General features: G+C 40.6%; 1 protein-coding gene across 5 annotated transcripts in view; it reads left to right on the forward strand.

The window, feature by feature from the left end:
* tncb (tenascin Cb) overlaps nucleotides 1-12,771 on the forward strand; it is a 41,100-nt gene that overhangs the window by 2,943 nt on the left and 25,386 nt on the right. For 4 of the 5 annotated variants that reach the window (XM_047818678.1, XM_047818680.1, XM_047818676.1 and 1 more), the window contains exons 2-6: nucleotides 8,416-8,970; nucleotides 9,138-11,195; nucleotides 11,288-11,551; nucleotides 11,661-11,776; nucleotides 12,585-12,738. In XM_047818678.1, coding sequence (XP_047674634.1) covers nucleotides 8,499-8,970; nucleotides 9,138-11,195; nucleotides 11,288-11,551; nucleotides 11,661-11,776; nucleotides 12,585-12,738 — 3,064 coding nt within the window. In that variant the 5' untranslated portion in view covers nucleotides 8,416-8,498. Of the gene's footprint in view, nucleotides 1-8,395; nucleotides 8,971-9,137; nucleotides 11,196-11,287; nucleotides 11,552-11,660; nucleotides 11,777-12,584; nucleotides 12,739-12,771 lie in introns of all 5 variants that reach the window. The other variant, XM_047818677.1, reaches the window with a different exon arrangement.

Raw genomic sequence — 12,771 nt, forward strand, 5'->3', positions numbered from 1 at the left:
ATGTTTTTCAAACACATCAAATTCCAGTCTCCAATTCAAGACATCTGCAATGGTGCCATTATTTTATTAAAAAGTCTAAAGTTTTTAACAGGTTCTTAGACAGACATGATGTAAAGTTTCAAAGAGTTCAAAGGTTCCTGAAGTGTTCTAGCAACATCTGGCGTAAAGACGGTTTGCTTAACAGTTATTAGAGTGCTTAAGCTAATCATTTTTCAAGAATGAACCAAAAGTTCTTAGTAGTCAGAGAACTTTCTGCTAAAAACTGTTGAGTCTAAACTTCACACGATAGTATCCAAGCCTTGTTGTACAAATCACTGCTTAAATCATGTCCATGTCAGATGGGCTATGAATCTATAAATAATCCCTTTTTTTCCTCTGAAATTAGCCACAAAGACGCTCTAAATGATTCATGAGATTCCATGAACAAAGATTTCCTCTAACTCTGATGAGTAAAACTCCAGATGGTTTTAATGTCTGTCTGATGCTAATGCAAGAGGTCTAGCGAAAAGCCGTCGACTCAGAGCTCTTTATACTGCCAGTGTCTGTTCTGCTGAGCACACATGTCTGAGTCAGTGCCAGTGATCCCTCGAACAGGAATGTGCACCATTACATGACCAAGACAAAAAGTTTAGTCTGGAAATATAGTCTTCAAAAGATTAATTAGAGTATAGGTCGACCTGTCACTCAGAGTTTACGTCTACACGGATGACATTTCGAAGATGGTATTAAGCAGAGCGACATTTATCTTGTGTTGTCCAAATAAGCAGTTAAGGGTTAAGGGTCTGACTCGAGGCCCAGCAGTGGCAGCCTGGCAGTGCTGGGATTTGAAGTCATGACCTCCTTTTCATTGACCCCAGTGGACAGAGTTCTCTACCTTAAAGTGTGTTAATCTTTGTGCCTTTGCAACAGAAGGCAAAACAGATGTGCTCACCCTACAGCCAACATTCCAGCTGCTGGAAAACGGGTGTTTTTCTGTCAGGGTGGTGGTAGTAAAGTTCATCCCGGACTTCTGGGATTTCCCAGTACCATATTATATCAGGCAAAACAGATAATGTCCTCGAACAACCCCACAATTGTCATAATGCAATATGTTCATATGAAGAGGATCATGTGTTTCTCATCACTCTTTTCCTTTTAAGATTTTAAAGTCCTCCAAGAAGTTTTGTCAACTCAACACTTTCAACATAGTGAACGTGTTGCTCCGTAGACAGATTTGTGTGCATTGGCTTTTACTGCCATGCAGCTCAAAGAAGCAGAACCAGGACCAAGGACAGAGAAATTCCTCCAGGTCTGAAATGAACGGACGCAGCTGTGGATGGTGACTAGTGAAGCGTTTGTCCACACGTCTCAGACTGAGAGCGAATCCTTCATTATCTGTAAGTGCTGAACAGCAAATTCCTCACTTCTGACGCGTGCAGAAAGTAGTGCAGCTTCCTTCAATCATCATTTTGGCAAGATTGAAGTGCTGCAGGAATCCACGAGAGAGAGAGAGAGAGAGAGAGAGAGAGAGAGAGAGAGAGAGAGAGAGAGAGAGAGAGAGATTTACTTCACTTTAACGTTTGTGTAATGTTTTAGCAATCCGGGCTGTATTCAGAGTTCGTGTCTGAGATCCGTAAATGATTCCAGAAAAGTCTAGAAGAAGCGGGGAAACAAGTCATCCAATTATGTCATTCATTTGTGTGTAGTGCTGCACTTCCGAAGATCCCTCCAAGATTTTATTTGAATAAAAGTGCTCGAGAAAGGGTTTCCTCAATAGCAGCTAGATTTAAACATGAACTAAAGTGAATATGATGATAAGGGAATGAGAAGATGGCAAGCACAGAAATAAACATCTAATAGAAACCTTGTATCCTAGTGCAGGCCCTGAAAATTCAATTGAATTTTTTCAACATGGAATTCACCTGAATCAGCTATATAGGGACACAATGACAATAAAGCATCTTGACTCTTGACTTGACGCTAGTAAAAAAAAGCACTGGAATATTTTGCACTGTTTTAGTATTACACACTAAGCATGCTTAACTCAGCTATGACTATGACCCATAAAATTTAATTGTGTACAGTATACACACATTCATTCGTTCATTTTCTACCGCTTTTCCGAAGTTCTCGTGTCATGGGGAGCCTGTGCCTTGGGGCATCAAGGCAGGATACACCCTGGACGGAGTGCCAACACATCACAGGTCACACACACACTCTCATTAACACACACACTATGGGCAATTTTCCAGAGATGCCAATCATCCAACCATGCATGTCTTAGGACCGGGGGAGGAAACCGGAGTACCCGGAGGAAACCCCCCAGGCACGGGGAGAACATGCAAACTCCACACACACAAGGTGGAGGCGGGAATCGAACCCCCAACCCTGGAGGTGTGAGGCGAACGTGCTAACCACTAAGCCACCGTGCCCCCTCACAAAAACATATAAAAGCTTATTGACAAATACTCTATACTCAAGCTTTCAGAAGAAATTTGACTTCACCTTCCAGAGTAACCTGATCCTCTCGCAGTCATCCAGTCAAGATCGTTTGCTTACCTTGTGGTATTCATCACTCTCGAATACAGACCCTAACTAACAGAGCCTTTGTCAATCAAATTAGAGAGAGTTTTTTTTGATGCTATGAGTTGTTAACGAAAGCAACGGGATTTGGGAACAGGGATTATAAAGGCTGCTCTGTTAAGAGTTTTCTGAATATAGAGGGGAATAGTAATATTGTGTTGTAAACAGAACATCTGAGGACTGCTATTCTGGCTGCTCCAGGGGTCAGGCAAATAAACGTCAGGTCAACAGAGCTTTTAAGGTAAAACCAGACTCTGTGTAACAAATGTTCCTCTCTAATTATACCATATGGGATGAATTCAAGGTGCACATGGGTCTCGGGTCAGGAAAGGTTAACCTCAATTCCAGGGTCATGGTTAGTGTCAATTGTATCTGTTTCATCATTAAGGTTAAAGTTGATATGCTGCTTGTTTCCAGTTCGTTTCACTGCATGTTGACAGACCATAGACTGCAACATGTTTTAATGTCCAGCTTGTCAGAATGTTTGTTAGATGACTAGACAGAACGATAAAGCAGAGTCTTTGGCGTCAGTCAGATCGTTTGTGCTGATGTTGAAACGCCATCAGATCCAGACGTCAGGGCATCTGGATTCACTTCGACTGCCTTCCTTTTAGCAAAGCTATTATTCAGCCTTCTTAACTTTCTAAGTCCTAAGTCAAACTTTCCATTTCTTTCACAATGTCACTCAACCCCCAACGGTGTCATATCAACAAACTTCTACAACCCTTGAAGCAGTGTGAACCCAGCTCGTTCTCCACACTTCACACCCACACCATTATCGCACACAAACACACACACCAACCTGCTTATCGATGCCATCTGAGTCTTCAGCATCATTAAAGCTCTATAAATGGGGCTTGGCTGGCATGAAAATCAGCCTTTCAGTTACTGAGAAGATGGAAAATATACTTTAACCTCCAAAGAATTATCTGAATTTTCAGTGTATGAAAATAGTGTAATGTTTGTACATTGTTCTAAATTAGATTACCTGTTAAACACGTCAATCCACAGAACCATCATTCATTTAATTTTCATAACTTTGATTTGTCATTTAAAAGCTCTGAAAGCTTCTGTATTTGGGGGGTTCTGTGTGTGCATGCGCTTATGCATGACTATCATCACCCAAGATATTCATTTGCTTCAATCTGGCCTCTGGACTCCTGACAATGTTTAAATGAGTGCTTTTTCTCTAGAACATTGAGCCGAATAAAAATAAAGAGCCAAGAAAGAATTGGCACAGGCTCTGAAAAGACTTATTTGGAGCCAGTGAACTGTTGCAACCCATCAGCTAAGGCTCAGAAAACCAACAATATCTCAGCACTCTCTTATTCCTTTCTGTATTTCTTTCTTAAAGACAATATATATTTCATTTTAATATGCTCCATATTGACACAGCAAAGAAAATATTCAAGTAATATACAAAGAAAGAAAAGACTACCAGCCAGACGGTACAAGAATAAGTGAAAAAGTACGAATAAAGGAAAAGGAAAAAAAAAATGGAAAGCAAAAAAAAAAAAAAAAAAAATGGAAAGAACCCTCGTCTAGGAAGTCCATGTTCATTTCTCAGGTGAGTGACAACTTGAAAATCCATTTATGAGCCGATAATATGAGCAAGCGCTGCTCGCTGGGCCATCGATCCAAACACACACACAGGCAGACAGCCTTATGAGCTAGCCTGGAAATCCATCTCTTTGTTTGATGATTAGGAGGCGCAATCATAGTGCTATCCTCAGCAGCACTCTGTCTATGGTTGTGACCTTCCAGTTTGGCAGATCAATAAAAACTGGTTTTCTTGAGACAGATAAGTAGGTTTCTCATATCTCAAAGACCATTTCATTATGATTTGTCCAGTTTCAGTATTGTCACCAAGTTCGACTTTGCAGTCCCTGTGCTTAAACTTGACCTTCAGAAACTCGTTCATTTTACGTTCCCTGTGGTAGTGTCTATGTCATACACACCCGCTTTGGGGGAAACATTTCTGTAGCCTTGACTTCTTTTAGCTTTTACAGTCAGAGTCAGTGAATCTGTATCAATCTGTATCTCTCAAGGTGACTAAAATCTCCAGACATTACCAGTTCATTCAGCATTGCCTGTGACCCACATTAAGAGAAGAGATGTTCTATCACGGCTGACCTACAAAACCGAGTGAGCTTGACGATTTCATACACAAAGTGTTGTGACGCTTTGCTGTAACACAGCGTGATGTTCCACATAACCGAACAGCTACGGAATTTTATACAGTAGGATGATCTGTCACAATAAATGCAGTGTTGCTGTGGCTACAATGGGTTATTTTTGTAATTATCAAGAATGAATAACATAATTTACATCTAAAATCAGATTGTTTTGTGCTAAGCATCTGTGCATTGGCGATTCCACTTTACTGTTTTGTATAAGTACTTATACGATTGAGTTGTAGTGCAGTACATCAGTATTTCAGTAGCCACAAGTTCTCACCTGAGGTATGTAATTACTTCAAGAGTGGAAAGCCTTATCATCAATCATCAGCCTCCCAGAACAAATTAGAAAACTGTGCTGCACAAAACAGGTCACTTTCTGTAAGACAGGCTCCAGAAAAGCAATCACTGAGGGAAAGCGCATTTACAAAATAATTTCATTCCAGCTGCATAGAAATGCTTGAAATAAAATCAGCTCTTTACATATGTATATAAATGTAAAGACAGGGTGACTCTGTCATTAGAAGAAAATAATCAACAACGGGGTGGTATAATTTTCCAATAACAGCATATACTGTAATGTTTTATTCATTTTATTCATCTAAAATTTGCCTATTTGTATACATTAAAGGACGGTACATTCAACTTTTTATTTATGTATAGTTATAGTTATATTTAATGTTATGGAAAATCTGTAAAACACATTTATTCCTGATACCACTTACAGTACATTATAACAGCTATAAAGAGCCATTCACTCATTTGCCTGTCTTTAATCCCTCACTGAAGGTCAATAAGACAAAAAACACACCTATAATCAGAAAAAATTAAACGTTACAGTTATACCTCTGAGTGTTAGTGCTGACACTGGAAACTCCTTCCTTTTAGCCATAATAAACACCCTTTAAAGAAACATCTCATAGCAATGATACTGTGTCTACTGTACAAGTTCCTGTGTATTAGAAACAGCGTATTTATATAAACCTAGCAGCTAAAACTAGTGTATGGGAAGCTGAATCAACATTCATTTGAGAAAGCTTATCTCTTTAATGCTCTGTTTAATACATGACACTAAAATGCAGCAATTTTTACAGATCGTAAAGTATAGAGTTATGAAATGAGCATTGGTGCTGTAGTGCATTAAAAAGCCCAGGGAGAAAGCAAAAAAAAAAAAAAAAAAGCCCAGACAAGGTGCATTGACTAAGCCCAAATTACATACGCCAGACTTTCATTTCCCATCAGATAATTTATGCATGAGACCTTTTCCATCTGGCCATTTCACGAACTGTTTGAGTAATTCCAATCTATTTTATAATAGCTATTGAGACACTGATGCCAGTGAGAGTGATTTTATTTTATCCACACAATAACTCTTTAATCTTGTATTTAGCAAAGCCAATATAAACTTTTCTGCTCCATTCTTTATGCCCTAATGGTGAAAGCTAGTAACTACCTGATGAAATAGTAAACCTTTGGCATAAGTCTTAATTATTAATATATTATGATGCTCCCCGAGTACAATTTATCACCTTATTTACTATAAAACAAGCTTCCTTTTATGAACCCAATGAACTGCAAGTTAAGCAAATAATCTTTTTTTATTACAGCAGAATGTGGCCAGTGGAGCTTAGATCTAATTAACTTTTATTTCTAAGCTTAACGATGTATTAAAGTTTTTATTCAGTCTCTGTGTGAGGTACTCTTTCCTTTTCCAGTTGCTGTCATAACAATAAAGAAGCAACACAACACTGATACTGATATAATGTGCTAATATAAATATACCGTGCTAACTGTGTGTGCCTAAGTATGTCCTAGACATGGTTTTGTCCTGAAAACAGGAAGGATTTCTTTGTCAGTTTCCCAGCACTGGAAAGTAAAATAAAACACTAGTACTGCTACAAATATTGGTTTTCATTCATGACCGCTAAAATACTTTCCGTAGGATTATTAATTCCTTTCTGGCACAGATGAATGGCTTTTGCTTTATTTTTCCAAAACGATCTGCTACCTTTGTACTTTGTGGTATTCGTCTGTCAATATAGCAGCTTCGACAAAAGATTCTGGTCGGAAATGGTAAACGCAGTCACAAAAAGTATATTTGGGTTTGTTCTTCTTTAAATTCTTGTGGAAAAGGTTATTATTCAAGAATCAAAACCCTGGTAGTGACACAAAGCAATGTTCTGGCTATTTTATTGATTTAACCCATAGAGTAAGGTGTAGAACAGGACCAGGTGGTGGGGGTTGTGCCTGACATCCTTAAGAGTCCGAGGAATATCCATCATCAGGATTCTTTAGCGCTCTATCACAGAGGCAGTCATCCTTGTCTGTCTAATCAGGGATGTGTGGTGCAGCTGTGGGATCCCTCTCATTCCTGCTAATCACATGTCAAGACAGCTCTCTGGTGAAAGCACTGCCTCTTTGACCATATTACCTGCGGCTGACTTCACACGCTGTGAATAGAACAGGCTGTCACTCGTCTACGCTTGTAGTTGAAGGACACATGCCACAGGGAAGGTTTCTGATTATGCGAATCTATAAAAAGTATATAATCTTTATTATTGAGAGTTTGTACAAATTTGATATGAATTTCAAATCTGGTTGGATTGCAAGGAATAAAAAATACATACGATAAACATATCGGTTCTAAAAATATGGCAGGTTTTAGGAGTGCTTTAAAATTGGAAGTTAGTTTCATGCTAAAACCAAAAGTTTTGGCGGTTTGGCAACATTAACATAGCATTAACCATTTTACTAGGTGGTTAAAACCATGCTAAATTAGTCTATTATACTTTTCATAAAAAGAGCTAATAAAGTGTTCAAAAAAAGCATTGGATAGCTTGTGAGGAGCATGTCCAGATATATTATGGAAATTCAGGTTTAAAAGTAGAAACATGAAAAATACACACCTGTGTCCAATTCATATCAAATCATTTTCCAACAGACCATCGCACATAAAACAGCTATGTCTCCCGAGCCTGGAAAGATAATATTTATCTTTGATTTTTTTATTTTGACAAAAAAAAGAATTATAGTTCTAGTTAGGTTGTATTCTTGTCAGGAGAGCAGTTGAAAAATGCTGATATTTGAGAGTAGCGTGAACCCTGACCAGCCATGATATTAGGGGTACTGCAGATGTATCCTTCATACCAGTATTAATCTGTCATCTTGGATTATGGAAAGCCAATCCAGGAAAGGAGACTAGATGCTTAGGTGCAGGTGTTGCCTGCTATGTGATTACAGAAGAGTGTCAGAGGAAACACTGTCAAGGATTGGGTAATGAAATACAAGGTTAAGCATTCCTGTTCCATTTTTAATTGCCAAAGTAATTCCTGAGGGAAATGCAGAAGAGGGAAAGCTTAAGGTTGGCAGCTGAGAATCTGTGTCCCCTGCCATATGAACCATGTCACTAATATGGGTTATAGCAACCAGATAATGTATTGAGTTGGCTTTTAACAGATAGCCTAATTGTCTAAGATTAACTATTTTTGCTGGGATGCCTTGTCCTTGTATTGTCCCAAATGGACTCTTTTGAATTTGTTGGGTACAAACTGCAAAGGCAAATAATGTTAAAGTATCAAAATCTTTGCAAGTAACTTTTACTATATCCATGTCTAGACCCATACAGAATGTAGAACAAAATAAATGACATTTCCTAGTTTCTGTCTTTAATTTCCAGTTCTAAAGTTCCATTCAAAAGAGAAAAGTACCTTCTTCTACACTACTACTGACGGAATCAAGCATCAGAGTGAGTGTGTCATCATGGGGATGCGAGGCCTGCTTCTGGCCTACGTCACTACGGCCATTCTTTTGGATCTCTCCATGGCTGGCCTGCTGAGGAAAATGATCAGGCACAGAAGAGAGTCACTAACACCACCCAAATCTGAGAACATGACCCTACCTAATCCAGACCAACCAGTGGTCTTCAACCATGTATACAACATCAATGTCCCAACCGGATCCTTGTGTTCTGTGGACCTGGATTCACCTGGAGGATCAGAAATGAAGCCCAAGTCTGTCCCGTCTGAACAGCACATCGAGCACACTGTGGATGGAGAAAACCAGATAGTCTTCACACACAGAATTAATATACCCAAGCAGGCTTGTGGGTGTGATAACCAGATGCCAGACATTAAAGATCTGATAAACAGACTAGAGATGTTGGAGGCTGAAGTGTCTAGTCTGAGGGAGCAGTGTACCAGTGGGGCCGGCTGCTGTGGAGCTCAAGTTACAGGTGAGTATGATTAGATTAGAATCCTCTGGCACTCTTCACATTATAAATTCTCTTGTCAGTGGTTTATGTTGATAATCTTATGCAAATGCATTCTTTTTTTTATTTTCTTTTTTTTTACAGTAGATGGTTGTGTTTTTATAACCTTAGGATTGCCCTGTGTTTCATAGGTGAAGTCTCTACCAAGCCATATTGCAGTGGTCGTGGCAACTACAGTATTGAAACCTGTAGCTGTCTTTGTGAGCCTGGCTGGAAAGGGCCCAACTGCTCTGAGACAGATTGCCCGAATTTCTGCCAAGATCAAGGCCGCTGTGTGGATGGGAAGTGCGTCTGTTTTGAGGGTTTTGGTGGCGAGGACTGTGGAATTGAGCTGTGCCCTGTGGATTGTGGTGAATTTGGCCAGTGCATTGATGGAGCTTGCATATGTGCAGAAGGTTACATGGGTGAGGACTGCTCCATGACCAATTGCTTAAACAATTGCCTGGGTAGAGGACGCTGTGTGGATAGCGAATGCTTGTGCAATGAGCCATGGACCGGCTTTGACTGTTCAGAGCTTATTTGTCCTAATGACTGCTATGACCGTGGTCGTTGCATCAATGGGACCTGCTACTGTGATGAGGGCTTTGCTGGGGAGGACTGTGGTGAGGTCACCTGCCCAGATAACTGTAACAATAAAGGCATCTGTGTTAATGGTCAGTGTGTCTGCAATTTCGGCTATAGTGGAGAAGACTGCTCCAAGCTTACATGTCCAAATGACTGCAACAAGAGAGGCCACTGCTTCAATGGGAGATGTATATGTGATCCTGGCTTCCAAGGTGAGGATTGTAGCATCCTCTCCTGCCCTGATAATTGCAATGACAGGGGTAAATGTGTAAATGGGGAATGTATATGTGCTCCTGGATACCAAGGTGATGATTGTTCTGAGCTCTCCTGTCCCAATGATTGTCATAACCACGGACGCTGTATTGATGGAAAGTGCATTTGTAAGCAAGGCTTTGCAGGAGAGGACTGTAGCATCAAAACATGCCCCAATGACTGTCATGACCATGGTGTATGTGTGGATGGTGAATGCATCTGTCAAATTGGCTTCACAGGTGAAGACTGCAGTGAGTTGACATGCCTTAACAACTGTCACGACCGAGGACACTGTGTGAATGGTCAGTGTGTGTGCAAAGAAGGATTTACTGGGGAGGACTGCAGTGAGTTGACATGTCTTAACAACTGTCACAATCATGGACACTGTGTGAATGGTCAGTGTGTGTGCAAAGAAGGATTTACTGGGGAAGACTGCGGTGAGTTGACGTGTCTTAACAACTGTCACAATCGTGGACACTGTGTGAATGGCCAGTGTGTTTGCAAAGAAGGATTTACTGGGGAAGACTGCGGTGAGTTGACGTGTCTTAACAACTGTCACAATCGTGGACACTGTGTGAATGGCGAGTGTGTGTGCAAAGAAGGATTTACTGGGGAAGACTGCGGTGAGTTGACGTGTCTTAACAACTGTCACAATCGTGGACACTGTGTGAATGGCCAGTGTGTGTGCAAAGAAGGATTTACTGGGGAAGACTGTGGCGAGTTGACGTGTCTTAACAACTGTCACAATCGTGGACACTGTGTGAATGGTGAGTGTGTGTGCAAAGAAGGATTTACTGGGGAAGACTGCGGTGAGTTGATGTGTCTTAACAACTGTCACAATCGTGGACACTGTTTGAATGGCCAGTGTGTGTGCAAAGAAGGATTTACTGGGAAGGACTGCAGTGAGTTGACGTGTCTTAACAACTGTCACAATCGTGGACACTGTTTGAATGGCCAGTGTGTTTGCAAAGAAGGATTTACTGGGGAAGACTGCAGTGAGTTGACATGTCTTAACAACTGTCACAATCGTGGACACTGTGTGAATGGCCAGTGTGTTTGCAAAGAAGGATTTACTGGGGAAGACTGCAATGAGTTGACGTGTCTTAACAACTGTCACAACCAAGGACACTGTGTGAATGGCCAGTGTGTCTGCAGTGAAGGATTTACTGGGGAGGACTGCAGTGAAAAAACATGTCCCAACAACTGCCTGGATCGTGGATATTGTGACAATGGACAGTGTGTCTGCTATGTGGGTTACACTGGTATCGACTGCTCAGAGATGACCTGCCCAGGAAACTGCAATGACAACGGCCACTGCTTGAATGGCATGTGCGTCTGTATTTTGGGATTCACTGGGGAAGACTGCTCTGAAAGTAAGTCAGTTTATGCTTTTATTTTTAACAAGTATGACCTCACATTGAATGCTTAGTCCTTAAACATGCCTTTATGTCCTCTCCATCAACAGTCACCCCACCAAGGGACCTGGTTGTCACTGAAGTCACCCCAGAGACCGTGGATTTGACCTGGGTCAATGAAGTAGAGGTGACAGAGTACCTAATCACCTACATGCCTACTGCTCCTGGTGGTTTAGAGTTAGATATGCGAGTACCTGGTGAAAAAAGGTCTGCTACTATTAAGGAGTTGGAGCCTGGTGTAGAATATTTAATCAGTGTCTATGCTGTCCTAAATAACAAGATGAGCATTCCTGTGAGTGCCAGAGTGGCAACACGTGAGTCATCAGTTATTGGTCATCAGAAGCTTTCAAATATTTTTTCATACAGTTTTAGACAATGGTAAGAAATGTAACATTTGCCCTATGACTTTGACCACATCATTAGATCTTCCGGAACCCGAAGGTCTTAAGTTTAAAGCCGTGAGAGAGACATCGGTGGAAGTTCAGTGGGATCCTCTTAATGTCAAGTTTGATGGTTGGAACCTCATCTTCAGAAATACAGTGAGTATACTGCTTCTTATTGCACGCCACAAGCCTTGTCAGCATGAGGATGGTTATGGTGGCATTTCTCTGAAAGCTGTGGTAGGAACACCACATTTATTAAGCACCCAGCCAGTAATTGCTCAAGATGAGAAACTGTATGAGTATCCTGTGGAAAGTAGTCAGTTTGGTGCCAATATTCAAAGACTGCTGTCTGAAAGTCTAGGGTTTTGTTCCACAAAACCTTCTAAGAAGCTTCTGGCAGCAACTCTGGTGACCATGTGCAACAGGACTGTACTGTTTTTACAATGCTTTTCTTTTTCAAGGGCTTAGGAAGACTCCAAAAAAAAAAAGGACATGCAAACCATGTCTTCCTATACTCTATTCTTTCAGAATTGGCAGCTTTATTCATACATCAAGTTTGAGGCAGTCCATGCCAAACAAACCCTTCACTTTGAAGTGGAGCACTCACATCCAAGTGGATTCGATTGAAAGTCCCAAGTGTTTACTTTCCAAGATCTCTCTAATTTCTGTGTATTTCATGGGACTGTTGAGTCCACAAAGCCTGGAGTCATATCCATGGTACCGTTTGTGGGTTTTTTTGTGTTGCACACGCACATAAATAGAACAAAGATTTTGTATACAGTAACACAATGGCGCACTATACTGCCTTCGGTAAATGTTTTGTATGATCCACATAGAAATTCTGAACTACATAAATCAACAACAGTAAATATTGTCTTCATTATTCATTTGACAAGTTGACAGCATGAAATCCTAAGTATTATGTGTTATTGTACATTGAATATATGGTGTTGTTAAATTCCAGAAAGAGGAGAATGGGGAGATTTTGAATTCGTTGTCTCCACCTGAGACTACCTTTGAACAATCTGGCCTGGGCCCTGGCCAGGAGTATGAAGTTAAACTTGAGGTGTTAAAGAACAAGACTCGTGGACCTCCAGCAAGCAAGAATGTGGTTACAAGTAAGCAGCTCTCTTAGTACATGTTTTAACTCA

This window comes from Tachysurus fulvidraco, chromosome 9 (assembly GCF_022655615.1).
Source record: "Tachysurus fulvidraco isolate hzauxx_2018 chromosome 9, HZAU_PFXX_2.0, whole genome shotgun sequence".
Lineage (NCBI taxonomy): Eukaryota > Metazoa > Chordata > Actinopteri > Siluriformes > Bagridae > Tachysurus > Tachysurus fulvidraco.